Source organism: Sturnira hondurensis, unplaced genomic scaffold (genome assembly GCF_014824575.4).
Source record: "Sturnira hondurensis isolate 20B ecotype Veracruz unplaced genomic scaffold, ASM1482457v3 Scaffold0020884, whole genome shotgun sequence".
NCBI lineage: Eukaryota > Metazoa > Chordata > Mammalia > Chiroptera > Phyllostomidae > Sturnira > Sturnira hondurensis.
In genome coordinates, this window is record NW_028093515.1 from 1,561,882 (window position 1) to 1,588,085 (window position 26,204).

The following is a 26,204-nucleotide window of genomic DNA, read 5'->3' on the forward strand; positions in this document are numbered from 1 at the left end:
AAAGAGCAAAAAACACATAATATGTGTGTACATTATGGAGTTCCATATAAATAATTTATAGGAAAACTTGACTTTTTCTTCAGAAACTTCACCCGAAAACACCAGCGATGCTTCCATTAACAAAACCACAGAGCCCCTGAAAAGGTACGCCCGCCCGTTGCTGGGGGGTCCGTCTGCTTCCCTCCCTTGCCCGTGAGCGAGGGGTGGCGAGCACACAGGCCTCTTTCTCGTCCTCCAGCTTCCACCCACAGATACAGTGGTTCCAGAAAGGCGACCTGGTCATACTGAGGATGCGGATAAGGGATGTGAGAGACTACAAATGCAAGTATTTTAGAGATCGAGTCATTTTCAGGTAGGTTTTTATAAATTTATAAAGTAAAATAGAAATAATTCTTAACTTTTAAATTAAAACTGGCTTGGTATCTTTTTGTGAACCTAGTGCCTGGGTAGGAGAGAAGTTTTACTTGGCCGATTTGGAGCTGCAGGCCAACATAATAAAAGAGGATTGCAAGTGTGTGATTAAAAATGACGAACCTGTGATCACCCTTGCGAAAGAGAGGAGGGAACCCTGGCGCAGCTTACTCAGACAGAGGGTGAGTGGAAGTGAGCTGTGGCCAGTCCTCACAGCCTGCCTTCGTTTTATTCTCTCACTTAATGTGAACTGTTCCATTGAACAGAATCCTAATGTGGCTTTTGATTTTGACCACTGGGAAGAATGTGAAGAGGAGAGCCACTTCTCCAAGGGTAAGGGGGGCGCACCAGCCTGGTGGTGGGTCCCAAGTGCCCCGGGGGCCGTCACCGCTCAGCCGATGTAGGAGTGTGGCGTTGGTGGAAGTGGCTCGTTCGTGCAAAGCCCCGAGGAGTTCGTTTTGTCCTTGTGGTTGGTGTCGGTGCCAGACGTCCCAGCTCGAGGAGGTTCTCAGTGCTTCGTTGTGCACACCTCTTCTTACGACACTTTTACTGGGCTACCTTTCCTAGCAGAAAAATTTATTTCTGAGCAGATAAATTTCATCTGCTCACTTCCTGCCCAAATAATGGGTATGTAAAACGGTTTGCAAAATAGAGATAGAACCCAAGAGACTTTCTCTGCATTGACCAAAATAATGGGAGGGGGAAAGATGTGCTAATTAGTCTGTAGTTAACATATGTTTGTAATATCCAACTCTTTTTCAGTTGTACACACTAAAAACCTGTCCTGCAAAGTGGCAGAGGTGACTGAGGACAGTGACCAAACTTCCGAGGATGACGGAAGTGAGAGCGAATGAGACTATGAATCAAGCCCTGAGGTGTGACTGGGAGATGGTGAAGAGAAAAGGGTACTGCCGTGGGATGGAAGGTTGAGTCATATTCAGAACTTTTTATTACTAAGTGTCATCTTGTGGCACCGGAGTTGGTAACGGTCAGAAATTCTGAATCGTTTTTAAAATGAGCTGAAGGCTCTGGCTGTGTAGATCAGTTGGTTAGAGCGTTGTCCTGGTATGTCAGGTTTGCAAGTTCAATCCCTGGTCATGGCACATACAAGAATCAACCAATGAATGCATGAATGAGTAGAACAACAAATTGATATTTCTCCCTCTCTCAAATCAATAAAAATATAAAAATTAAAAGAAATGGGCCGAAGATTAGAGCATGAAAGGAGGGTGGGAGCAGAGACAGAAAGTGTGGTCTAACAGGAGCCCAGCTTCCCTGGGTTGTGCGGCTCACCGCCTCACGTGCGGCCCGTCCCGACACACCGCAGTGGAACGGCAGAGCCCTGGACAGCACACCGACCGTCTGGAGCTAGTCTGTTCTGTTCCTTTAAACCTGTGTGTGGTATCAGGTTGGCCAAAAAGCCCATTTAGTTTTTTCCATAAAATAGAAGACACATTTTTTTTCATTTTTACCAATCAGTGACTTGATTGATCTGGATATTCTGAGTGTGTTGGCTGTCTCCTGCTGTTGGCTTCTGGTGGGTAGAGGCCAAGGGTGCTACTAAACGTCTTCCAATACATGAGACAGCCCCACAGCAAAAAATTATTTGGCCAAAATGTCAGTACCAGGAAACTTCATAAACCACTTCTGACACATTTGATCAGTCACAGCACCTTCTCCATACACTGCACAAATCTTTTTTTTTGCGTTGCAGTTGAGTTTTTAACTTTTTTGAAATAATAAAGCATAATATACTAAAAATGTTGCATATCTGCTTCTATCTTCAGTATTAAAATGGCTGCACAAAAATTCACCGATTTTTGGGGGGGGGGTTAGATATGCACGGTATGACAGCTGTCACAATACAATCTAACCAAATTGTTTTGAACAGAGTTAAAGACAACCAAGCACTACTAGAGCCATCTATGGAAAATATGTAATGGACTTTTTGGCCAACCTAATACATTCCTAAAAACATCTTGTGCATAGAAGTCGAAGTTTCCATCTTACAAATCCATGCTCCGCAGTGTGGAGCCTTTCAGCTTTTCACCCATGAGTTAGTTGGGATTCCACATAACTGTCTGTCTCTAATATTAAGGTGTCGGTAGCTCCTCTGGGTAGGTTTACTTCATATGAAGATAGTCCAAGGTTGAAAAGGGGGTGGCCTCAGCAGTACCGGCAGACTCAAGGCTTTCTGAGGTAAGCTCCTGCTTCTGAAGAACCCTCAGTACCTGCAGAGTCCTGGGTACGTGGGGCAAAGGTTTCCCTTTAGTGGACACTGTAAAGGACCTGTGGGTGCCTGCAGGTAACCCTCAGGACACCTGGAGGTGATGAGCCCTCAAAACATTCATGACCCCCTTCAGGGGCTGTGGCACCCAGCCTCACAAGGTAATCGGGGGAAGTGTAGTGCGGGCGCTCTTTACATGTGGGAACGCCCAGAGCCTGCCTTTTCGAGTTAATTGGAAAGGGAGAAAGGAGAGTTGCCGGGAAGTGTGCGTGCTGTGCACGCCCTCACTGTGCGTGCTCCTGGCAGCTGCGCCTGGCAGTGGAAAAGCGCGCTGCTGGGACAGGATGGCTGTATCTTGCCCCCAACATCTTTATTCTTTCCATAGCCAGAAAGCACAGGTGGTCAGATTTGTGGCTGTCCCAGGAGTAAGTCACTGCTTGAAAGGGAGGTAAACTCTTGTCACCAGGCTGTCCCATGAGCAGGTTTGGACCACACCGTGGCTCAGTTTCCTCATCTGTAAAATAAGACCTGCTCACCATACAGCTTATCTACAGGAGGTGACCCTCCCACCACCCCAGCCCTTACCTCGCCTCTGGGCAGGGGCCTTTGTTCTGCCTGAGTGAGTGGAGTTGGGGGTGAGGGGTTGGAGCTCAGTGATAGATGTCAGACGCTGCCCTCTGGTGGGAGCATGTAGTGTGCAGCCTGAACTGTTGCTGCCAGGAGCTCGTCCTTGTGGCTGCCCTGCCTAGGGATGGACTGGTAGGTGTCAAATTGGCACAGGAAGTACGGTGGTGATTTTCCTTTTTTTTTTTTTTTTTTTTTGCTAAGTCAGGCAGGCTTTTCAGGAAATAGGAAGCTCTGTGTCTTTGCTGGCAAAGGGTTTGACTGTGGAGCTCCCCTCCTGTGCTCACGAGGGGTTGCTTTCTACACTTGCAGCCTTTGCTCCACTGGGGGAGGCCCTGGGGTGGTGGCCAGCCTCCCGAGCCCCGCTAGCTCACCCCGTGGGCCTTGGCCACCTGCAGTTTCTGTTCGGTTGTATCAGTCTCTTTTGTAAAACACAGCAAATAATACCAGTAAGTAATAAGAGGTGCACAAATGTGTGTTTCCCATGAGCCAGCGCCGGGGCCCTGCTCCCAGGAAAGATGTAACGCGCACACTTGTGCAGTGCACAAACGGCGGCGTGACCAGAGCCGGAGGAGGGCTGCGCCGTAAACTAATCTCCATTCCTTTTTCCAGATGTTTGCATTTGCTCTAAATAAAGCTTTGTAGGACATAGGACACTGGCTTGGGACATGTAAACAGTTACCAATTGGTTTTGTTCTATTAGTATGCGCTGATTCCATGTTTTAGGAAAACTAAAAAGCAAGGTAAATGTACTTTGTCTTTATGCCTCTAAAATTACTCACAGTTGTGTGATGTCTTTTGAAGTGTATCAATAAAATTACACTTTTTCCTCAGAAATGTTACTTTTTACATTTTTTACACAAAATTTTTGCTGAATGCCCAGTGCAGACTAGAATTTTATTCACTGTGATTTCTTTGCACAATGCCAGTGGGGGCCACTGGGGAGCCTGTGGGGCTTGCTGGCCACGGTCCCGGGCTCGGCTCTGCGCTGGGACCCTGCCGTGCAGCCTGGGACTGACCTGCCAGGCGTGTCCCAGGCTGACCAAGGGGGTGGCAGTAGTCTTGGGAGAAGGTAGAATAAATAGTACACATTTGTACTTTAGTATTTTAAAAATCTGTTTCAATCAAAGCAGAAGTTTCACCAATTTTATGTAAAACACATGGATACCTCTTTGGTCACTGAGTTTTAAGAATCCCCTTTATTGAAGCAGGTGGGCGTGTTCCCGATTGAAGGGTCGCCATTGTGGTGGTGGCAGTTTTTACTCCGGCCCCCCCTGGTCCTCTGCCGCTGGTCAGCGCCACCTTCGCCCGCTGACTTAGCAAACACCTGTCGCTTCTCCTACCCAGAACCCCCATGCAGAGAACTAAGAATATTTAGAAATACCAGTATTATAGACATCTGAAAACAGTTTTTCTTAAAAACATCAGAAAGAAATAACTACAAATGCGGCTTACAAAAATAACGTCATCACAGCTGGGCCCTGGCGAAGGAGACCAAGCTACTCCGGAGCTCCCTCGGGCGGGACGACCTCCATCAGCATCTGAAGGTGCATGGTGATGGGCTCTGCAGCGGAATCAGCGAGAGGGCGCGGTCAGGAGGCAGGTGAGGCCGGCTTTGCCACGCCTGCTGGCGGGCAGTGACGTCATTACTCGTGTGGGTCCCGTTCACCTGGTCTCGGGGGACTCAGTGGTTGGAGGGGGCCAGAACCCTCCTAGCGGCTCCCGTGGTTTTGTTCAAACAGATTATTCATTCTGTTCACCTGCTGGATTCTAACTTGTCAGCTCTTGTGGGGAGCAGCCTGGCTGAATGTTCTGAGCTGTGAAGCGGGACATTTGATGGCAAGTGGAAGGAGGTACAGGGGATGAATGGAGATGGAAGGAAACCTGGGATGGCGAACACACACTGCAGTGCACGAATGTGGGCCACAGAGCTGCACACCCCAAACCTACACAGTTAAAATTTTATTAGCCAGTGTCGCCCTAACAAATTTAATTAAAAAATAAAGGAATAGTGAGGGGGGGAGACATAGTTTGTTTTTAAGTTCTAACTCATCCTGGCTAGATTCTGTCAGTGTGATCAAATCCAAGTTGTTTTTCAGAAGCCTGGGGGAAAATGGCTGTTTTTCTTACAGTAATACATTCTTTCCTTTCACTGCAGTGTGTCTGCAATCCCTCTCTTGGCCAAGGGTGAGATCACAGGAAGGAGGCTGGGGCGGGGTGAGCTGTTTAGGTAAAGCAGAACAGCCCTGGGTGGAAACGATAGAGCCGTCGGTTTGTATGGGGTTCCACTTTGTTCATCAGCATGAACAGACCCTCTCTCACCTCTAACACCATCGTTGGGTGAGGGGTGGTACCTGATTGATTGCTTAGGGGAGGAAATGCAGGCTGAGAGAGAGCCTGAAACTGGCTGGAGCTGGAGAAAGGCATCCTGGTCCCTGCTGGCTCTGTCTAAATCACGTGTCGGGCAGCCCCACTGCCTGCCCGTTGGGTTTTGCTTTCCTACAGCATATGCCTACCTCTGGTGCTTTCCCTTTCTGCTTGTTACAGCAATTGAGGAAACAGAGGAGGGGGCCGTAGGTGGACCCCAGAGGTGTCACACTGAGGGTAGGGGTCACGAGTCCTCACAAAGCAGGAGTGCACTTTGCTAGCTGCCTGGGACCCCAGCACAGGCTCAGGAGGAGGGGGCAGGCGTGGCTACGGGATGCCTGTCTGGGCTTCACCAACAGCAGAGCTGCCCCACTGTTGATACTTACTTGAGATTTTCTGAGCCCATCCGAACTTGTAGTGGACAAAAAGGAAGTAAAATATAAGGCCGCTCAGGATAAATATTGCACAGTAGAGGTACTCCCACGCAGGTTTGCTGATGATTGGGGCCAAGACCAAGGCCACGGACATGAGAGTCACCAAGATGGGGATGACGATGGGCACCTGGGGCAGGGCAGCGAGGGGTCAGACTGAGTCATGCGCGTGTTTTCCTCTGGAAATTTCTTGCTCAAAACCAAAACACTGATCCAGAAAGAACTAATAAACCCCATGCACCCCTCCTCCCATTTCAGCAATATTGAAATAATGTTGCCAGTCTTATTTCATCTGCCCTTCTTCTATTTCCCTGGAATACCGAGAAAATGACAGACTTCATATCATTTTACCCAAAACGTACTCAGTATTCATCTAACTGATTAGGACTTTGATTTTAACCCTTCTTATCTTGTCCTGGATTTGTTTTACAATGTTTTAATTCTAGCTTTGCCTACTAACTCACTCCCCTTCCTCCTGGTATTCTGGAGGCAAGAACACTTGGTAGTGGGAGCTGGCCTTTCCTTTTTTACCACTTCCAGAGGCACTGAATGAACAAATAATTGTTCCACTTCTGAGCCAGTCAGTGAGGGGCAGGAAAGGCGCTCAGTCCGCCAGGTCTGGACTCCCTGAGCCTCGAGGCGAGGTGGCAAGGAGGCCAAGCAGACTGCAGGTGTGCCTGTGAGTAGTCACGTGTGCAGGGATGGGCCTGGGGCCAGAACTCAGAGGGCCCCATCAGTCTATGAAAAGTGTATGCTTGAGAGGTCCGAGGACTGCCAGAACTGGTCACCTCGCTCGGGTCAGACAGGCACATCACAGGCATTCGTGATAACTCAGTAAATGAATAATTGGATGGCTGCTGGGATCATAAACTACAGGAAATAAGAGCAAACTCCGCCCTACAACACGATATTCCAGAGAAGAGTCAGGTTGGAGACAGCACAGCCCTCGAATTTTAACCAGTTGCCTCCAGCTCATTTCAAGAAATCGAAGGCACGCACGGGGTTTGGGGCACTAGACCCACCTTGATAGGCCTTTCCAGTTCCTTCCTCGTGAACCTCATCACGATCAGTGCCAGGGTAGTCAGGCCATAAAAGAACCATGCAGCGAAACTGAAGTAGTTGACCAGCGAGTTTATATCACCAGGGATGATATAAATAATGGCGATGATACCCTAGAAAGAACGCATTCTTAGGCCACTGGTACATGAAAGCACCATCCTGATCGGGTCAGGAGACGGAAGAAGCCATTATCCTTGTGAGCGAACACTTCAGCATGAAGGGGAGCTCCTGTGTCCCACTGTCCTTGGGGTTAAGGCAGACTGGCTATGACAGGCGTTCTCTTTGAGTCTGACGGAAACGGCTTGGAAAATTTGTGACTCTCAAGCTGCACTTTTTAAGTGTGGGGGGGGGATGGGGAGGTGGGTGATGTAGACGCGTGTGCATTGCACCAGCTTCCTAATTATGAATGTCCCTCCCAGAGTGTTCATTCTGGGAAAGGGCCCCAGGCTATGGAACTGAGGCCCTGGGGCATGGTCTTGACCTACATTATCTGCACCTTGTTATTACAGGGCCTTGTAATGCTGAGTCTGTTTCCTCATCTTCAAAGGGAATGGGTGGGCAGAGGACAGTGGCTATCCTCTGTGGTGGCAGGAGGAGGGGTCTGACCCTGAGGCTTCGTGGGTGGTCCGGGGCACCCAGGACAGTCGCACACAACTGAGGGCTAGCCCCTCCTGGGAAGCTCCAGTTAGAAGACGTCAAAGGGCCATCCCTGCACAGGGGTCCCACAACTTCTAAGTTACTGGACCATAATGAGGACTGTTGCTGGTGCCAATTAGTCTTCTTCCCTGTAAGTTTGTGCTTTGTTACAGGGACCCAGGGCCCACATGTAAGACATTTAGAGGGGACCTGCTTGGAACATTTGAACAGTATCTCACAGGTAAATTCAGAACAAGGAGCAGAGGTTAGGTAAGTTGTTTGAATTGTCTCAGGCTTTTTTAATACACTTGTTTCAGGTCAAGGATTAAGAGAGTGTGGGTCATTGGTAACCACTGGGCTTAGCAATACAGGTTTGCTTCACCACCCAAACTGAGGGATCCTGTGCCTGTAGGGGGTGCACTCACGGTGGAATTTCTACTCACATAAAAGATGATGGCAGGGGCGGGAGTCAGGCGCCTGACGCTGATGTAAGAGAGCACTTTAAGCATGTGGCCTTCCCGGCCTGCAACATAAACGAGCCTGGAGAACACGAAAGTCAGCTGGTCAGAGTGCAAGCTGCCGTGCTGTCCCTGGGCCAGCGTGCCCTCAGCTTTACTGCCAAGGCCACAGAGGAGGCCTGAGTTGTGACCCTGGTGTACTCAGGTGGGAGTCTGGCCTCCGGAGGTGGGTGAGTTTTGGAGGAGTTAGTGAGGATTGCATCCTGGTGCAGCAGGGGCACCTGAGGCAGGGAAGGGCAGTGTGGCTTGGGGAGGCCCTTTCGAGGAGGGTGTTGCTACCTGAGCAGAGTTAGGGAAAGTTAGGCAAGAAATAAATGTGAAAAGTAGTCCAGCGCCCGTTGACCCCAGTGCTTGCAGCACCTGACAGGAGCAAGCACAGATGTGCCTTGTACTTCCTAAACCCAGAATTTGCGTAGTTTTAAAAAACCAGGCAAGCTAAGAGTATAAGTTAGCAGCTGCAAACAGTGGCCCAGTAGAACTGATGGTTCAGTAATCTAAAACTGTAATGTTAGAGAAAAGAAGGAAGAGCTAAATAACTTCCAAAAAAATAGTTACTGTAATTAAAGTTTAACCAACAATGATGAATACAAGTGAAAAAGTCAATTAGAAGGTATATTTAAGTATGAAGCAGAGAAATGGGAAACTATGGACAGGAAGTTGAGAGAGGAGATGGGAAGAAGTTTGACTGCATTGAATGGGGCAAAGTAAATTCAGAGAAGAGCAGAGAGCTTTTACAGAGTTGACCAGCTGTGCCTTCAAACTGAACTCAGCTCTAGGAAAATAAAAACGTGCTACACCAGATATAAATGTTACAGTAGGATGAAAAAATTTAAAGCTACTAAATTTAAAAGACTATAAAATTAGGACAATCAGAATAATAGCAGACATGAGAAATCACTTTTTCAGTGATGAGGGAAATGAATTTTCAGATTGCAATTCTCTATAGCTAAACTATCATTCAAGACCACTGGCAAAATAGCTGTTTCCTAGGAACTTTCAGCCTTGCCTCCTTGCACAACCAAAAGAAGGATAACAACAAATTTAAAGACAAAAATAATAACCAGAACTGATAAAGTCAAACTGTATGGAAGTCTGACAAACAAGGAGTTAATGAAGAAATATTCATCCAGACCAGTAGGAGGGGTAGAGATGGACAGCTGGGTGGACAGGACTTGAGACAAGGCAGCAGCTGGAGGACCCGGTGGGTGTTGGCTGTCAGACCTAGCAGTTCCACATTTCCATGCAGATAAACCGGGAGGAACAACTGGGGAGTGAGACAGACCACACAACCCAGGGTTCCAGAGTGAGGAAGTAAAGCCTCAAAACCTCTTGACTGAAAAAATCTGTGAGGGTCATGGTGGAGGGAGAAACTCCCAGCCTCAGGAGAGTTCATTGGAGAGACCCACAGGGTCCTAGAATGGACACAAGCCCGCCCACCTGGGAATCAGCACCAGAAGGGCCCAATTTGCTTGTGGATAGCAGTGGAAGTGACGGAAAACCAGCAGAGAGCTGAACAAGAGGCATTGTTCCTTCTTGAGCCCCTCCCTCACATACAGTGCCACAATGCAGCAAAGTGGGTTGTCCCTGCCTGGCAAATACTTAAGGCTCCACCTCCTACTACATAACAGGCAGCCAAGACAAAAAAAAAATGGCCCAAATGAAAGAACAGAGCAAAGGTCCAGAAAAAAAATACAACTAAGTGATGAAGAGATAGCCAACATATCAGATACAGAGTTCAAAACACTGGTAATCAGGATATTCACAGAAATGGTTGAGTATGGTCACAAAAGAGGAAAAATTGAAGGCTATGAAAAATGAAATAAAGGAAAAGGTACAGGGAACTAAGAGTGACAGGAAGGAAACCAGGACCCAAATCAATTATTTGGACCAGGAGGAAAAAATAAACATTCAGCCAGAAAAGAATGAAGAAACAAGAATCCAAAAAGATGAGAGGGTTAGGAACCTCCAGGGCAACTTTAAACATTCCAACATCCAAATCATAGGGGTGCCAGAAGGAGAAGAGGAAGAGGAAGAAATTAAAACTTTTTCCTTTTTTCAAATGGGAATTTCCCTAATCTGGCAAAGGAAATAGACTTCCAGGAAGTCCAAGAGGCTCAGAGAATCCCCAAGAAGTTGGACCCAAGAAAGCACACACCAAGGCACATCATAATTATATTACCCAAGATTAAAGATAAGGGGAGAATCTTAAAGGCAGCAAGAGAAAAGGAGACAGTTACCTACAAAGGAGTTCCCATAAGACTGTCAGCTGATATCTCAAAAGAAAACTTGCAGGCAAGAAGGGGCTGGAAAGAAGTATTCCAAGTTATGAAAGGCAAGGACCTACATCCCTAATTGGTCTCTCCAGCAAAGCTATAATTTAGAATGGAAGGACAGATAAAGTGCTTCCCAGATAAAGTCAAGTTAAAGGAGTTCATCATCACCAAGTCCTTATTATATGAAATGTTAAAGGGACTTATCTAAGAAAAAGAAGATAGAAAATATGAACAGTGAGATGTCAACAAAATCACAACTATCAACAACAGAACCTAAAGAAATGAAAATAAAAATGAACTAAGCAAACAAGTAGAACAGGAACAGATTCACAGAAATAGAGATCATATGGAGGGTTATCAGCAGAAGGCAGGGAGAAGGGGGTAAAAGATACAGGGACTAAGAAGCATAAGTGGTAGGTACAAAATAGAGAGAGGTTGAGACTAGTATGGGAAATGGAGAAGCCAAAGAACTTATATGTACAACCCATGGCCATGAGCTAAGGAGGCAGGGAATGCAAGTCGGAGGGGGTGTGCGGGGCAGAGGGGAATAAAGGGCGGGGAATGGGAAACTGTAATAGCATAATCAATAAAATACATTTTTAAAGGACTTGGCAAAATAAATGTATTTTTAGGTAAACGATAGCTCTGAGACATGTACCATTCTTTAGTCCTCACTAGAAACTACTAGAAAGTCTACAACACAAAAAGAAACTGAACTCAGCAGTTGTTGGTTGAAGAAACAATGTGAAGGAAGAGCAATAAAATACATTGGTATGTAGATGAGTGTTGGGTTTTTAATTTTTGTTGTGATAAACTTTTTGGAGGGGTGGGTTTATGAACAGGGTGTAGCTGATACAGTAGACCATATACTAGGGAGCAGGAACAGGATTCTGATACTGTATTGGGTATTCACACTTAAGGATAATTGCTGAAAGAGTAAAAATACAACTTTCACATCAGCAGAAGGAAAAAAATTAAAAATAATTTGATGGGTAATCAGGGTAAGATTCTTAAAAAAGAAAAAAAAGAAAACCCAGAGGACAGTGTTGGAAATTAATTCAGACCCAGCATTGGTGACATGGAATGTGACTGGATTCGCCCACACGGCTGCAGCCTCTTGGTCGGGGGGGTTGTTCAAAGAGAGGGGACGCAGCCCTCCCACAGTCACAGGTTGGAGATGAAAAGGATGGGACATGCTACCAAAAATAGCAGCCTAATCCTGGCTGGTGTAGCCCAGTGGATTGAGTGTGGGCCTGCGAACCACACAATCGCGGTTCGATTCCCAGTCAGGGCACATGCCTGGGTTGCAGGCCAGTTCCCAGCAGGGGACTCATGAGAGGCAACCATACATTGATATTTCTCTCCTTCTCTCCTTCCCTTCCCCTCTGAAGATAAATAAATAAAATCTTTAAAAAAAAATAGCAGCCTAAAGATGGCAAATTGAGCAATATCAACATCAGACAAAAGGGCACTTAAGGCTAGGAGATGGAGAGTTTGCACTGAGAAAAGGGGCAAGACTACCAAGAAGATACTACCGAAAAAAAAAGGCAAAAATTGACAAATCCACTGTTACAGCAGGAGAGTTCAACAGTCAAGTTATGACCTTGATAAAATCCAGAAGTTAATGAAATACACGTGGTTTTCAAGATCATAGGAAATGTTTACAAAAAAATGCAGTAAGCCACAAGGGAAACTCTTAGAATTTATGAGGAAGCGATAGCATGAAGATCACATGCTCTGACTACAGTACAATAAAATGAGGCATTAGGAATACAAAGGCCAAAAAGAGCCACCTGTTTAAAGCTCCATATTTGAACTTTGAAAAATACAAACACTAAGTTAATTCCCAGAACAGTCAGTGAAAGTGGTGGGGTTGGGGCAGGGGTGGCAGACAAACTCAGAAGGATGCTGTGAATTCCTTCTTTAAAGTCCAGCAGTTCTTCACAAACCGACACAAGCTCCATGCGCTCATAATGCCATAGGACTTCTGGATCTGGACAGAATCATTGTGAGTGCACCCAGAATGCTAAACGGGTGAGGAGGAGACCGATGCGGGAGCCTGAGGCCTGCCAGAGTTGACATGACTGAGGCTGCAGAGTGCGTGAGCGCCATCCAGCACAAGACAAGACTTGTCGGTGAAACGAAGTGAGCCTCGCACATTGGGGAGACAACAGTGGCATTTCAGACCACCGGGGGGGAGGGTACCTGGGAAACAGGTGAGTATTTGGGGGGAGGCAGTGAGATCTGTACCTCACACCAAAATATATTACAGGCCCTGAGCAGGTAGCTCAGCTGGTTAGAGTGTTGTCTCGCCACGCCAAGCTTTGGGGTTCAATTCTTAGTGAAGGGCACGTACAAAAATCAGCCCATGAATACTGACATAAGTGCAACAACAAACTGATATTTCTCTCTCTCCTTTCCTCTCCTCTTAAATCAGTAAGTAAAAATTTTTAAAAATACATATTCCAGATTGATCAAAGAGCTACAGTAAAATGCAGGAAGAAAACATAGGTGGGCATTCTCGAAAGGAAAGAGGAAATTCTGTCTATGTGTGAGAGATAACAGACGCCAGGAAGCAAAGACCTTAAATGTGACCCCATAAAAATTATACCCAACACAATCCAGTATAGCACAAGTCCCTGTCCAACCCCCAATCTGCACAGGTACAGAAATGTACAAAATTAACTCAGTAAAGAATAAACCTATAAAGCTTCTTGGATAAAACAGAAGAGGAAATACTTGTGACCTTGGGTTGAGCAAAGATTCTTAGATATGACACATGAAAAAATTGATACACTGGACTTTGTCAAAAACAAAAATGTTGCTGTTTCAAAAATATTAAGAGAATGAGAGGACAGCCTTGGCTGGTGTGGCTCAGTGGATTGAGTGCCGGCCTTCGAACCAAAGGGTAGGCTGTTTGATTCCCAGTCAAGACACCTGCCTAGGTTGGAGGGGCCATGTGGGAGGCAACCACACGTTCATGTTTCTCTCCTCCTCTGTCTCCCTCCCTTCCCCTCTCTCTAAAACTAACTAAATAAAATCTTTTAAAAAATAAAGTCTAGCCCTGGCAGTGTGGCTCAATGGATTGAGTGCTGGCCTACAAACCAAAGGGTTGCTGGTTCAATTCTCAGTCAGGGCACATGCCTGGGTTGCAGGTGAGGTCCCCAGTAGGGGGTTCACAAGAGGCATTGATGTTTCTCTCCCTTTCTTTCTTCCTCCCTTCTCCTCTCTAAACATAAATAAAAATAAAATCTTTTTAAAAATAAAGTCTAAAAAAATAAAAAGAAAATGAAGGACAAGTCATAGACTGGGAGATAATATGTGCAAGTCCACTTACTTCATAAAGGACTTGTACCCAGAATATATGAAGAGCTTTTACAATTCAATAACAAGATGACAAGTGGCCCAATTTAAAAAATGTACAAAACAGGTGACTTCCAGCCAAGACAGAGGCATAGGTAGACACACTGTTCCTCCTCACACAACCAAAATAAGGACAACAATTTAGAAACAAAATAACAACCAGAACTGACAAAATTAAAGTGTATGGATGTCAAATAACCAAGGACATAAAATAGACACATTCATCTATACCGGTAGGCGGGGTGGAGTTGGGCAGCCAGAGAGGGGTTGAGGCATGAAAAGCAGTGGCACCAGGCGTGCAAGGTACCCTGGGCGTGCAGGCAACAGCTGGCAGACCCTGGGCACAGGGGGGCAATGGGCAGACCCAGAGAGGCAGTGATTGTGAGGCCAGGCATTGCGCTCAAGGCGGCTGGATGACCAGGCAATCCCACATTTGTGTGCAGATAAACCAGGTGAAATTGGGGAGCAAGACAGACCACGCAAGCCAGGGTCCCAGCACTGGGAAATAAAGCCTCAAAACGCTGATTGAAAACACCTGTGGGGGTTGAGGTGCAGGGAGAGACTCCCAGCCTCACAGGAGAGTTTGTTGGAGAGACCCACAGGGTCCTAGAATGTACACAAGCCCACCCGCTGTGAATCAGCACCAGAAAGGCCCAGTTTGCTTGGGGAAAGTGGCAGAAGGGTACAAAATTCAATAGCAGAGCAAGCGCCATTGTTCTCTTGGACCCCGCCCCCACATACAGTGTCACAACCCAGCCACTGGGTGGCCCCGCCCTGGTGAACACCTAAGGCTCCACCCCTCATACATAACAAGCACAACAAGACAAAAGAAATGGCCCAAATGGAAGAACAGATCAAAGCTCCATAGCAAATACAGCTAAGTTACTGAGAAATAGCCAACTTATTAGATGCACAGTTCAAAATACTGGTGATTAGAATGCTCACAGAACTGGTTGATTTGGATCACAAATTAGATGATAAAATGGAGGCTACGCTAAGTGCAGTGAAGGAAAATGCACAGGGAACCAATAGTGATGGGAAGAAAACTGGGACTCAGATCAATGGAGTGGACCAGAAGGAAGAAAGAAAAACCAATCAGAGAAGAATGAAGAAACAAGAATTTTTAAAAATGAGGAGAGGCTAGGAACCTCCAGGACATCTTTAAATGTTCCAACATCCGAATTATAGGGGTACCAGAAGGGGGAAAGGAAGAGCAACAAGTGGAAAACTTACTTCAACAAATAATAAAGGAGAACTTCCCCCATCTGACAAAGGAAATAGACTTCCAAGAAATCCAGGAAGCTCAAAGAGTCCCAAAGAAGTTGGACCAAGGAGGAACACACCAAGGCACATCATGATTATATTAGCCAAGATTAAAATGAAGGAGAGAATTCTAGAAGCAGCAAGAGATAAGGGGACAGTCACCTACAAAGGAGTTCCCATCAGACTGTCAGCTGATTTCTCAAAAGAGACCTTACAGGCAAGAAGGGACCAGAAAGAAGTATTCCAAGTCATGAAAGGCAAGGACCTGCATCCAAGATTGCTCTGTCCAGCAAAGCTTTCATTTAAAATGGAAGGGCAGATAAAGTGCTTCTCAGATAAGGTCAAGTTAAAGGAGTTCATCATCACCAAGCTCTTATTATATGAAATGTTAAAGGGACTTATCTAAGAAAAAAAAGATAAGAAACATATACAGTAAAATGACAGAAAACAATAATTAACAATCACACCTAAAATAAAAGTAAACTAAGCAAACCACTAGAACAGGAACAAAACCACAGAAATGGAGGTCACATGGAGGGTTAGCAACAGGGGATTGGGAGGGGGAGAGAGGGGGGAAAGGGTACAGAGAATAAGTAGCATAGATGGTAGGTAGGAAATAGGGGGAGGGCAAGAGTAGTGTGGGAAATATAGAAACTAAAGAACTTATGACACACAGACATGAACTAAAGGCGGGGAATGGGGGGGTGCAGGGTGGAGGGGAATGAAGGGATGAGAAATGGGACAACTGTAATGGCATAATCAATAAAATATATTTTTTAAATGTATAAAACATTTGAATGGATACTGCACCAGAAGATACATGAATGGATAATAAGCATATGAAAGGAAGCTCAGTATTATTAGTCACTAGAGAAAGGTAAACTAAAATTGCAATGACATACAAATACCCACTAAAATGACTGCCATCAAAATGACACCAAGTGTTGGTGAGGGTGTAGAGAGACTGGAGCTTTCGTGCGTTGCTTACAGAAATTAAAAAAGGAACAACCACTTGGATAACAGTTAAGCGGTTGTGCTTTGAAAGAACAACCACTTTAAAAGTTAATCATAAAGTTACTATATGACCCAGCAATTCTGTTCCAAGGGATCTACTGGACAGAAATGAAAACATACGTCCACACAACGACATAGGAATATTGATAGCAGCGTTATTCATGATACCCCAAGCTGGAAACAATTCAAACGTCCCTCAGAAGGGCCGACGAAGGGACATACCACACACAGTGCGTCCACGTAATGGAATACTCAGCAATTAAAAATACTGAACTGAGACATGCTGCAACATAGATGAAGCTCAGAAACAATGCGCCGGGTGAAAGAAGCCAGATGTGAACGACGTACCGTTTGGTCCCACACAGACAAAGCGCCTGCAGTCCCAGACACGCGAGCAGACCCCCGGGCACCGAGAGCTGCAGGCAGGAGTGGGGTCTCCGCAGTTAGGCAGGAGGGGACTTCTTGGGGTGACAGAAATGTTCTAGAATTGGATTATGATGATGTTTGCTCATCTTCAAAACTTACTAACGTCATCAAATCATGGAATTACACAGTGAATTTTGTGGTATTTACACCTTGATTGAGCTTTTAAAATTGTATTTCTGTGTACTAGCAACAAACTCTCAGAAACTGAATTTTTTACATTAAAAAATAGCATCAAAACCACGAAATATCTGAGGTAAGTCTGACAAAATAGGGTGCACAAACTGTGTACTGAAAACTACTAAAAACATTTTTGAAGGAAATTAAGACTCAAACAAAGAGACGGTCCATGACGGGAAGGATCAATACTTTGGAGATGGCAGTCTCCGAACTGGTCTATCCATTCAGTCTAGTTCTGATAGAAATCCCTGAAGGCTTTTTTTTAAATAAGAATTTGACACGCTGATTCTAAAATGTATGTAGAAATTCAAAGAATCTAGGATAGCCAACACGCTTGCAGGGCCGGCACTGCCTGCACTTCGCCGCAGCTTTAGAAGATGACTCCAGGTATGTATTTCATTTTTTAAAGTGTCAAACCTTTGGCAACTTCACATTCGGAAACACATCCACTCATGCCCTGGCGGGGTGGCTCAGTTGGTTGGAGCATCGTCCCATACAGCAGGAGGCTGCAGGAGATTCGGTTCCTGGTCAGAGCACACACCTAGGTTGTGGGTTGGATCCCTGGTTGGGGCACGTAGGGGAGGCAACGTATTGTCGTTTCTTTCTCGCACTGATGTTATCCTCTCTCACACACACTCCTCCTTGTTCTCTATCTCTAAAATCAATGAACATATCCCTGAGTGAGGGTTTTTTTAAAGGCTGAATAGATATATATATCTCCACCCAGAATGTTGGACACCTGGGCCAAGATGTGTTCAAGAATCCCCCTGCAACATACAGGTGTCCCATGAAAAGACGTTCAGCATCACTCGTCGTCAGAGAAATGCAAATTCAAACCCCACCCATCAGAATAATTATCATCATAGAAACCAACAAGCGCTGGTGAGGATGTGGAGGAAGGGGAACCCTTGCTCACTGTTGCACACTGGTGCAGCCACTGCGGGAAAAAGTACGGAGGTCCCTCAAAAAATTTAAAATGTGACTACATATAAATACTTCTGGGTATTTATTTGAAGCAATCCAAACAGTAATTCAAAAAGATATACACATCCCTATGTTCATTTCAGCGTTGTTTACAATACCAAGATATGGAGACAACCTGAGTGACCATCGATAGAGAAATGGATAAAGAGGTTGTACATATATAGAGTGGAATATCACTTGGCCATAAAAAGAACGGAATATTGCCATTTGCAACAACAAGGATGGACCTAGAGGGTATTGTGCTGAGTGAAATAAGTCTGACAGAGAAAGACAACTGCCACATGAGTTCATTTATACGTGGAATCTAAGGAACCAAACACACAAATGGAACAGAAATAGACTCATGGATACAGAGAACATTTTGATGACTGCCAGATGGGAGATGGTGGAGGGGCTGGATGAAAAAGACAAAGGGATGAAGAAGCACAAACTGGTAGCTACAAAATAGTCACAGGGTTGTGAAATGCAGCACAAAGAATACAGTCAGTAACATTGTAGTTAGTGGGTGTGGCACCAGGTGGGGACCAGACTCATTGGGGAGCACTGTAAGTTCTATACGCGTCTGACCACTGTGCTGTGTACCTGAAACGGACATAACATTGAATGCCAACTCTAATTGAAAAACTTTTTTAATTAGAAAAAGAAAGGAATCCCCTGGAGCAGTGTGCATGAAAACAACCTCCCCCTAACCCAGGAGCGGAGATCATGCTAAACTATGCTAGGAAGTGGAATATAGCCCTGACTAGTGTGGCTCAGTGAGTTGGGAGTCATCTCACAAACTGAAAGGTCACCAGTTCAATTCCTGGTCCAGGCACGTGCCTGGGTTGTGGACCCGGTCCTCGGGTGGGGGCATAAGAGAGGCAAGCACACACTGATGTTTTTCTCTTTCTCTTTCTCCCTCCCTTCCCCTCTTTCTAAAAATAAATAAATAAAATCTTTTTTAAAAAAAGTAGAATACAGCACAGCTGTTAACTCTCTCTGGCCCAGAAGGATCAAGAGGGTTGGCGGGGGTGGCAAACTGCCTGTTTGTGCTGCAAAGACAGGTTTGGGGCCTGCAAGCCTAAAATATTCACTATCTGACCCTTTCAGGAAAAGTCTGTCAATCCCCGGTCTAGACGGTGTGCATGTTAACAGGAGATGATGACCAAGAAATATCATTCTGGGGAAAAAAGGCCAAGGTGAAGGTACTGCATGTGGACCAGTGCCTCTCTGGGCCTGTGTCACCAAACTCTGCCTAGTGCTCGAGTCTGTCACCCCCCAAGGGGAGCTGAGGGCCTCTTTGGTGACACAGCCAGGAGCCCCGGACACCAGCCACGTCCGGGCTCGTGTGCAAGCCTGTCCGTGTCTTCGCTCCCTGCTCTGGACTCAGGCTTCCTGCTGGCGTGGAGGGGGTTAGCCTGTGGAGCCCTAAGGATGATGGCCCCGAGGCTTGTCTTCCTCAACTGTCAAATCAGCTCTGGCGGCCCATGCCCAGGGGTGAGCGCTGGGGGTCCCTACCTGCCCGCTGTGAAGCAGGTCCCATTAGCGGCACCGATGGTTGAAAATGCCACAAAGACAGGAACGACCCAAGAGGCTGGATAGAGGACACGGTCACCGTACGTCTGGTGAGAGAAATGGAACGAGCCCTGAGAGTCTGGCATGGGCCCCTGGGAGTCATGGGTCCCCAGAAAGCTGCTGTGCTGTCCCAGAGGGCCTGGCCCCCACCCCCAGGGAGGAGGGTGGCCTCTGACCCCTCCTGCAGAGGGGAGTAGAGGGAAACAGTGGGGCCTCTTTTCTCCTGTTCAGAGTATCTCAGCATCTTTGGATGGGAACAAAATCTCTCCTCCGCCTCTCCCTGCCATCGTTCCTTGTCACCTCCATATCCCTTGGACACCCTGGCCTCTCACTGCCTTGGCCCCTCACTCAGAATGACCTTGACCTCCTTCCCACCTCAGAGGGGGGAACACACCTCCCCATGCTCCCCATCCTTGTCACCTGGCTCTCCAGTTCCCAGCTGGTCCCCTGTCCTGCTCCAACTCTAAGAATCCCCCAGCACGTGGGCCCCACCCAACACCCAATTTTCCACCGGCCCTCACACCCCTCATGCTCGTCCTCGCTTCCCTTCTCACCCAGCTTAAAGCCCACCACACCTTACTGTGAGTCCCTTCTTCGGCGGCTCCCTTGCACATTCTCTCCCCCACACGCTTATCTGTCAAAGCCCCCTCCCCACCCTAGATCACTGCTGTGCCCAAAGGGGAACTTCCTGGCAGGCTGGCTGGCGACCCTTAGCCTCAGGCGGGTCTCTGATGCTTCCCTCACCTGTTCGCCCTCCCCATCTCCAACCCCTTAAATCCCTGCCCCCCTGTGGGGGTTTGGCCTTGCTCGTCCCCCTCCCACCGAGGCCTGAGCTCTCACCACGGCCACGGCCTGCGACTGCAGAAGCTCCGTCATGGTCATCACAGTGAAGTAGGAAATGTTCATGAGGATGTAGCACACGGTCACCAGAGGGATCCCGATGATGATCGCCAGGGGCAGGTTCCTGGGAGGGGCGGGGGCCCAGGGAGCCAGGCTCAGACCCTGGCATCCCTTGAGACACACTGGAGATGGCTGCTTTGGTTCAGTCTTTTCTTCCCACCGCCCTGGCCTGAGGCCCACCCAGCAGGGCACATGTGAAAACTTCAGAGGAGAAGGAACTCTCTCTGCATCCCAGGCAGTAAAACGGAATTGTTTATAAGCCACGCAAGCCAGAGATGACGTTGCAGGTCTTCCTTCCTCCCAGCAACCATTCATGACCCCAACCAAACAGAACTCCACCGAGTGGAAACGAGCCTACAGGGAGCCACTCAGTGTCTGGGAGGGGCCCGGGCAACCGCAGCTCCGTTCCCCTTTGTGCTGGGAGGAGAGAAACTGCTTGCCCGTCCACGGTCTCACGCCCTGACTCGGCTTTCTCACCTGAAAGGGTTTTTAAGTTCTTCTGTGATGTAATTGAGTTGATTCCTAGAGAAAGAGAAGTAACGTGAGTAATGTAATTTGCTAAGACTGTGAAACACGAAATAATAAACGTTGGCTTCATTTAAGATTCTCCACCACAGGGAAATGTTCCTGCAGGAATTCTGTGGTAATTTCTTCCTTTTCTAAATCCTCAGTCAAGGATATGTTTTTATTGACTTTAGAGAGAGAAGAAGTGGGGGAGAGGGAGAAAAACACTGATGTGAGAGAGAAACATCGATCCGTTGCCCTCTGCATATGCCCCAACTGGGGATGGTCCCCACAACCCAGACATGTGCCCTGACCGGGAATCGAACCCACAGCCTTTTGGTGTGCAGGGGCAATGTTCCAACCACCTGAGCCACCCAGCCAGGGCTCCGTGGTAACTTCTTTCAGAGCCGGCCCCAGCGATCTGCACGTCCCTCGGTTGGTCTTTACCCTCCATGGCAACCAAGTGCGTTTGCAAGAATTACTGGCAGTAACGAGTCCCCACAGTTCTTTGAAACACTGGAAAATTCTTTGAAAAGAGAATGAAGGCTTCAGATGCTCTGCATGAGGGAGAGGCCAGCGTCATGGACGGCCACACTTCTTCCTCAAAGGTCAAGAGCAGAGTCTCATTGACTACACCTAGTGTTTTCAAGGGGGAAATAGCAGGTGCTGCTGAATATTCTCGCCTTGTCAAGGGCCTGGGCTGCTTGGACGGCCCTGCCGGGCTGAGCCTGTGTGTTTCTGCGGAGGCTTCTGGCACTGGGGGCCCCACACAGCCCACTCCGTCAAGGGCTAGTGCCCCGAGAGGAACCGGGAGAGGGGCAGGTGTCTCGGTGTGTCTGGGTCCCATCAGAACAGAAGGGTGAGGGGCACCATGCTTGGAAGGGAGGTGCAAAGGTGAATTTTAGGGTCCCACCAAACCTCAGAAAGGAGCAGTCCCTGCTTCCCGCACAGTTGCAGATAAGAAAGCCCAGAGGACCCTCAGCCGGACGTGCCGACCTCAGCGCGCCTTACCATCCGTCGTACGGCCAGAGTCCATTGTAAAACGCCAGGCTGATGGCTCCCACAGACAGTTTTGAGCTCTCAAAAGAATTTTCAAAATTCTTTGTATTTCCTGTCAGTAAGCCAGACAGTAAATAGGGGTTGTCCGCTGACCAGAGAAGGGCTTTGCATCAGCTTCATGTGAAAGATGTATGACCTCAGGTTACTGAACAAACTCTGAAAAGTCGGGACCCTAAAGATTCTTTCTGTCGAGTTGCTGCCTTAGGGGCATGCTTAGCAGTAAGACCCCCCCAGAGGAAAAGCGGCCTGTATGTGTGGCGGTCACCGCCCCCCCATCAGTGAAGGTCACCTTGGGCCAGGAGGACAAGTCCGCTGATGACGATGATGGCCACGATCACAAGCTTGGCTGCCGTGAACACATTCTGGACGTAGCTGCCCAGCCGCACGCTCAGCGCATTCACCGTGATGATGAGTACTGGGGAGGGGGGCCACAGTCTGTGTCAGGGGCTCCATGTCTCCATCCTTCAGGCTCCTTTCTATCCCTGCAACCTGCCCTCACAATGATCTTCCAAATCTGAGCGCAAAGGAGAAGCAGGCGGGCCCTGGGCCCTGCACAGCTTCTGCCCTGGACAGCCTGCACCCCCCTCCCAGACACTCCCACAGCCCAGGAGCCCAGGGCAACAGGCTGTGGTCCAAAGCCAGACGCCGCCCCGTTTCTCACCTCCCCCCAGACCCACTTGGCCAGTTTCTGGATGTGCCAGACCCTGCCCAGGGTTTAAGGCTTGGGCACTCACAGATGGCAGCGGCCGCCAGGCATTTAACGACCACCTGGGGAGGGCTGCACCCTGGGTAGAAGGGGGCAGCGGTGTACTCCGAAAAGCTGAGGCAGATGATGGCGAAGGAGGAGGGCTTTATGATGAATAAGCTGGTCCAGGAAAAGAGGAAGGCGGGGATGGGGCCGAAAGCCTCCATCAGGTAAGAGTATTCGCCCCCTGACTTGGTGATCATCGTACCGAGCTCCGCATAGCACAGAGCACCTGGAACACAGGGAGCAGGGGACCCCAGGCCCCTGGTGAGGTGCTGCCAGGGGGAGAGAGCCCTCCTCCCCGCCCAGGTGTCCAGTCCGGGCCCTGCTCACAGGGGCCCACCACAGTGCTCTCTCAATGGACCATGCTGGGCTCTGGCCATCGGGCATTTCGGGGCAGCCTGACTCACATCTCTTGAGCACCAGCATTGAAAGGGACCCAGCAGCAGGGAGGCCTGGACACAGGACAGGGCTCAGGTGGCCTGGCCCCCCGTGCCACAGGAGACTTGGCCAGGGAGACTCGTTACCCAGTGTCGCAAGCATCCCACATGCCGCCCATATGATCAGGCAGGGCCCCACGGCTCCCGTGTTGCTGAGCACAGCCTTGGGGGAGATGAAGATCCCGGAGCCGATGATGGTGCCCACGATGATGCAGATGCTGCTGAGCAGGCCCACCTTGGGTGCGGAGGAAGGAGAGGAGAGTAAATGCGACACCCGATGGAGCCCAGATGGCCAGTCGCAGGCCCCTCCCTCCGTCCCTCCCTCCCTCCACCAGCCAGCACAACCCCAAGGGAAGCCCTCTCCCAGGCGCTTCTCCCCGGGCTGGGAGTAACCCCAGGGTGCTGCTCCTGGGGCTTGGCCCGTCCTGAGGGCATTAACCCTCACAGCAGCCACATGAGTCAGGAACACCCTGTCGTACCCATTTCACAGAAGAGAAAATGGAGCCCCCAGAGAGACTACGTTCCTGCCCGGGGCTGTGCGGCCATGGGGGTAGACCTGGCGCAGCCCCCGTGCTCCTACACTGCCCTTACCACCCCGGATGGAGGGGCTCTGAGGGTAAAGGTTGCTCAGGAAACACTCTCGACAGGAAAGGCTGGAGGTGCTAGGAAGTACAGAGTGGCAATCGGTCACAAAGTAGGTGTGCGGATGTAAGTGCACGGGGGGGAATGTGGTCCATGGCACTGTAAAAACTATGTGTGGTGGCGGGTGGGTGCCGGAATCGTCAGGGGGGGTCTCTTCATAAATTACACAGAGGTCTAACCTCTATGCTGTGCACCAGAAGCTAATATAAAATGATGCTGAATGTCAACGGTAACGGACACATACATTTTTTTTAAGGAGAAAAAAAGAAAAGCTCTACGGGCATGCCTGTAGCTGGGCAGAGCAGCACGGAGCTTCCTCTCCGAGCTATGGTGAAACCGGGACTTGGGGCCCCCGCCTGGGGCATCACAGGTGGGGTGAGAGGTGAGCCACGAGGGCCTCAGGGGCAGGAACCCTCGGGGGCTGTGAGCTTCCTCTGATGCTTCCAACCAACAAGACTGGGCTCAGAAGCACACGTTCGATCCCACTCACATCAGGCTCCATCCAGAACAGGCAAAGCTCATCTGCACAGATAGAGCTCAGGGTGAGGGGCAGCCAGAAAAGGGGCAGGAAGGAACTTTCTGGGAGCAATACACTTGTCAAAACTCAGCAGACTGAACACTGAAGATTTCTACATCCCCCTGTGTGTGAATGATACAGGAATCAAGTTAAGAAAAACACCTCTTTTAAAGGAAGAGAATGTCTGATCCAGGACCCTACTTCTAACATCAGCCCTCAGAAGCCACCTGCCTGATTCCTAGAGCCCGAGGTGACCATGCTTTTGTTTGCCTGTCTGGGCAGAGGCTAAGCTCAGGGTTAGAGCCCAGAGGACAGAGCTTGCCACCAAGGGACACCCACCAGCGAGGGAGGGGCCGCAGGGAGCAGCGTCAGCTTCCCTCCTCTGGTGGCCGGTGGTTTACCAAGGCCTCAGGTCCCCCTGAACCCACCTCCTGCTGAGGTCCGCATTCACCCCAAGTGCCTGCTGGGGACTCGAGGGGGTTAGCTCGGTTGTGCTCTTCCCGTGGCCCAAAGGGAGGCGGTTGCTGCCTATCCCTCGACTCCTGGGGACCTTAGATCCCAGGCCAACCCTCAGTCAGGCCCTGCCACACCCATCAATCCCCAGAGCCCTCCTCTGTCACCTGTGCTGCCCCGAGGGGGAGACCCCGGAGCCTCCACCCAGCGCTGGCGCCGGAAGCCATTGCCATCTTCGGGCTCAGGGCCCTCACTCCCCACCCTGTGAGCCTGGAGCGTGTTGCTCCCTGTTCCGCAGCCGCAGCTGCCACCCACCTGGGACCAGTGCTGCTCCGGGTGCAGCGTCCCACTCCTTTTTGCCTCTACTCTCCTGCCCCCGCCGAGCCAGCGCCCTCTGACACCAGACCCAGGCCTCCCAAGATTGCAGGCACCTCCGAGTCCAGCCCTTACTCGATCCCAGGGCAGAGGGCTCCCCGAGGGGGGCACCCACGTCAGCCTCACCACTCCACTAGACTCACTCAGCAGGAGTGGGAGTTTTTTAATCGCTGGAGCCACTTAAACATACGCGGGACAGATATCCTGTGAAGATGCTACAGAGGGGACTCAAATGTCACAAGGTTCTCCCCCAACGTCCCTGCAGGGGACACTGGGCTGAGCAAACGCCAGCCCCCCCGCCCCCCAAGGCTTGCCAGTGCACAGAAGCACACATACATTAACTTCACAAGAATATGCTGAGCTCACCAGTAAGAGAGAAGGAAGTGAAGCGCAAAAAACATGTTCATTTAGAGATGTGCTTTACAAACCAGAGGTCAGCAGGGACTTCACAGGGCGGATCCCTATGACCACGCCCGGCGCCTCCTGGGAGGGGCCTGCCCGGAAGGGCCACCTTACCTCCTTCTGGAGACTTGTGGTCTTGGGTTCGTGACTCTGGGTGGACTTCCGGTCCTCCCTCCTTTTCCTCAGGCTTGTCTCCTCCATTGTCCCCTCCTGCCAGTTCTAGGAGGCTGCAAGGAGGGCGTGGGCCTTGATTCAGCAAGTGCTCTAGCAGACAGGACGCAGACAGGAGCTCAGCGAGAGCTCTTCTCCGGTAAGCACTGGCTTGTGGGAACTGACTCCAAAAGTGGATTATCAGCTACTGTTTCGGGAAAATACAGGCGTCGCCCCATCAGGGATAATTGGCTCAGTCCCAGGAATAACAGCGCTGGGCAGGCCTCAGGAGCAGGACTCCTGCGCGGCCGGACACCTGCGCCTCTGGGCTCCGCACCCTCAGCAGCGAGGTGCTGGGAAAGCCCTCCCACCTCCGTGGCCCAGCTTCATTTCTCATCCAAAGTAAGCAGAACCACGATATTTATCAGTAGAATTTCTGCAGCATACTTAGTAGAACCAAGTTCGAGGAAGGGATGTTTTCCTCAGTACTTCCCACGGCTAAGGCGCCTCACACGTAACACATCCACTCTGTAGCTGTTTTCCATCGAGTGGTGCGAGGCATGGACAAAGTTGCTGAGGAACGTCAGTCCCAGGCTCCCCTAGTTGATGGTCCTGTCCTGCACTCTTTTTCTAAATAAAGTCCCTTTGCAGTCCCTGGCCAGGAAAGGGGTGAGCCTGCCCATCGCCCAT

At 49.1% G+C, this 26,204-nt stretch overlaps 2 protein-coding genes across 3 annotated transcripts in view; one reads left to right on the top strand and one right to left on the bottom strand.

Annotated features, from left to right (window-relative positions):
• Window positions 1-1,311, top strand: part of TDRD12 (tudor domain containing 12) — a 79,805-nt gene extending 78,494 nt beyond the window's left edge. The window contains exons 27-31 of the mRNA XM_037030819.1: window positions 84-144; window positions 239-352; window positions 440-593; window positions 678-744; window positions 1,174-1,311. Coding sequence (XP_036886714.1) covers window positions 84-144; window positions 239-352; window positions 440-593; window positions 678-744; window positions 1,174-1,265 — 488 coding nt within the window. The 3' untranslated portion in view covers window positions 1,266-1,311. The remainder of the gene's footprint in view (window positions 1-83; window positions 145-238; window positions 353-439; window positions 594-677; window positions 745-1,173) is intronic.
• Window positions 1,312-2,301: 990 nt separating this feature from the next.
• On the bottom strand, window positions 2,302-25,718 carry SLC7A9 (solute carrier family 7 member 9). Of its 2 annotated transcripts, XM_037030807.1 has the most exons (13): window positions 25,479-25,565; window positions 23,063-23,210; window positions 22,525-22,767; window positions 22,080-22,205; window positions 21,743-21,842; window positions 20,705-20,749; window positions 20,168-20,291; window positions 19,271-19,374; window positions 8,199-8,295; window positions 7,083-7,232; window positions 6,016-6,190; window positions 4,718-4,826; window positions 2,302-3,152 (listed from the first exon to the last, which is right to left on the bottom strand). In XM_037030807.1, the coding sequence occupies exons 1-12, from the start codon at window positions 25,563-25,565 to the stop codon at window positions 4,762-4,764; spliced, it is 1,464 nt and encodes a 487-aa protein (XP_036886702.1). In that variant the 3' UTR covers window positions 2,302-3,152; window positions 4,718-4,761. The 2 variants fall into 2 exon arrangements, with proteins under 2 accessions (XP_036886702.1, XP_036886701.1); XM_037030806.1 differs by lacking the exon at window positions 2,302-3,152 and having other exon boundaries at window positions 4,438-4,826; window positions 25,479-25,718.
• Window positions 25,719-26,204: the final 486 nt, after the last annotated feature.

Bases quoted from the DNA above. Each gene is read 5' to 3' on its own strand.
- SLC7A9 (XM_037030807.1), bottom strand. From the start codon at position 25,565: ATGGAGGAGACAAGCCTGAGGAAAAGGAGGGAGGACCGGAAGTCCACC. The intron at 23,211-25,478 runs GTAAGGTGGCCC...TCCGCACCCAAG, and splicing joins CCACAAGTCTCCAGAAGGAG to GTGGGCCTGCTCAGCAGCAT. The intron at 22,768-23,062 runs GTAACGAGTCTC...CCTGTGTTCCAG, and splicing joins TGGGATGCTTGCGACACTGG to GTGCTCTGTGCTATGCGGAG.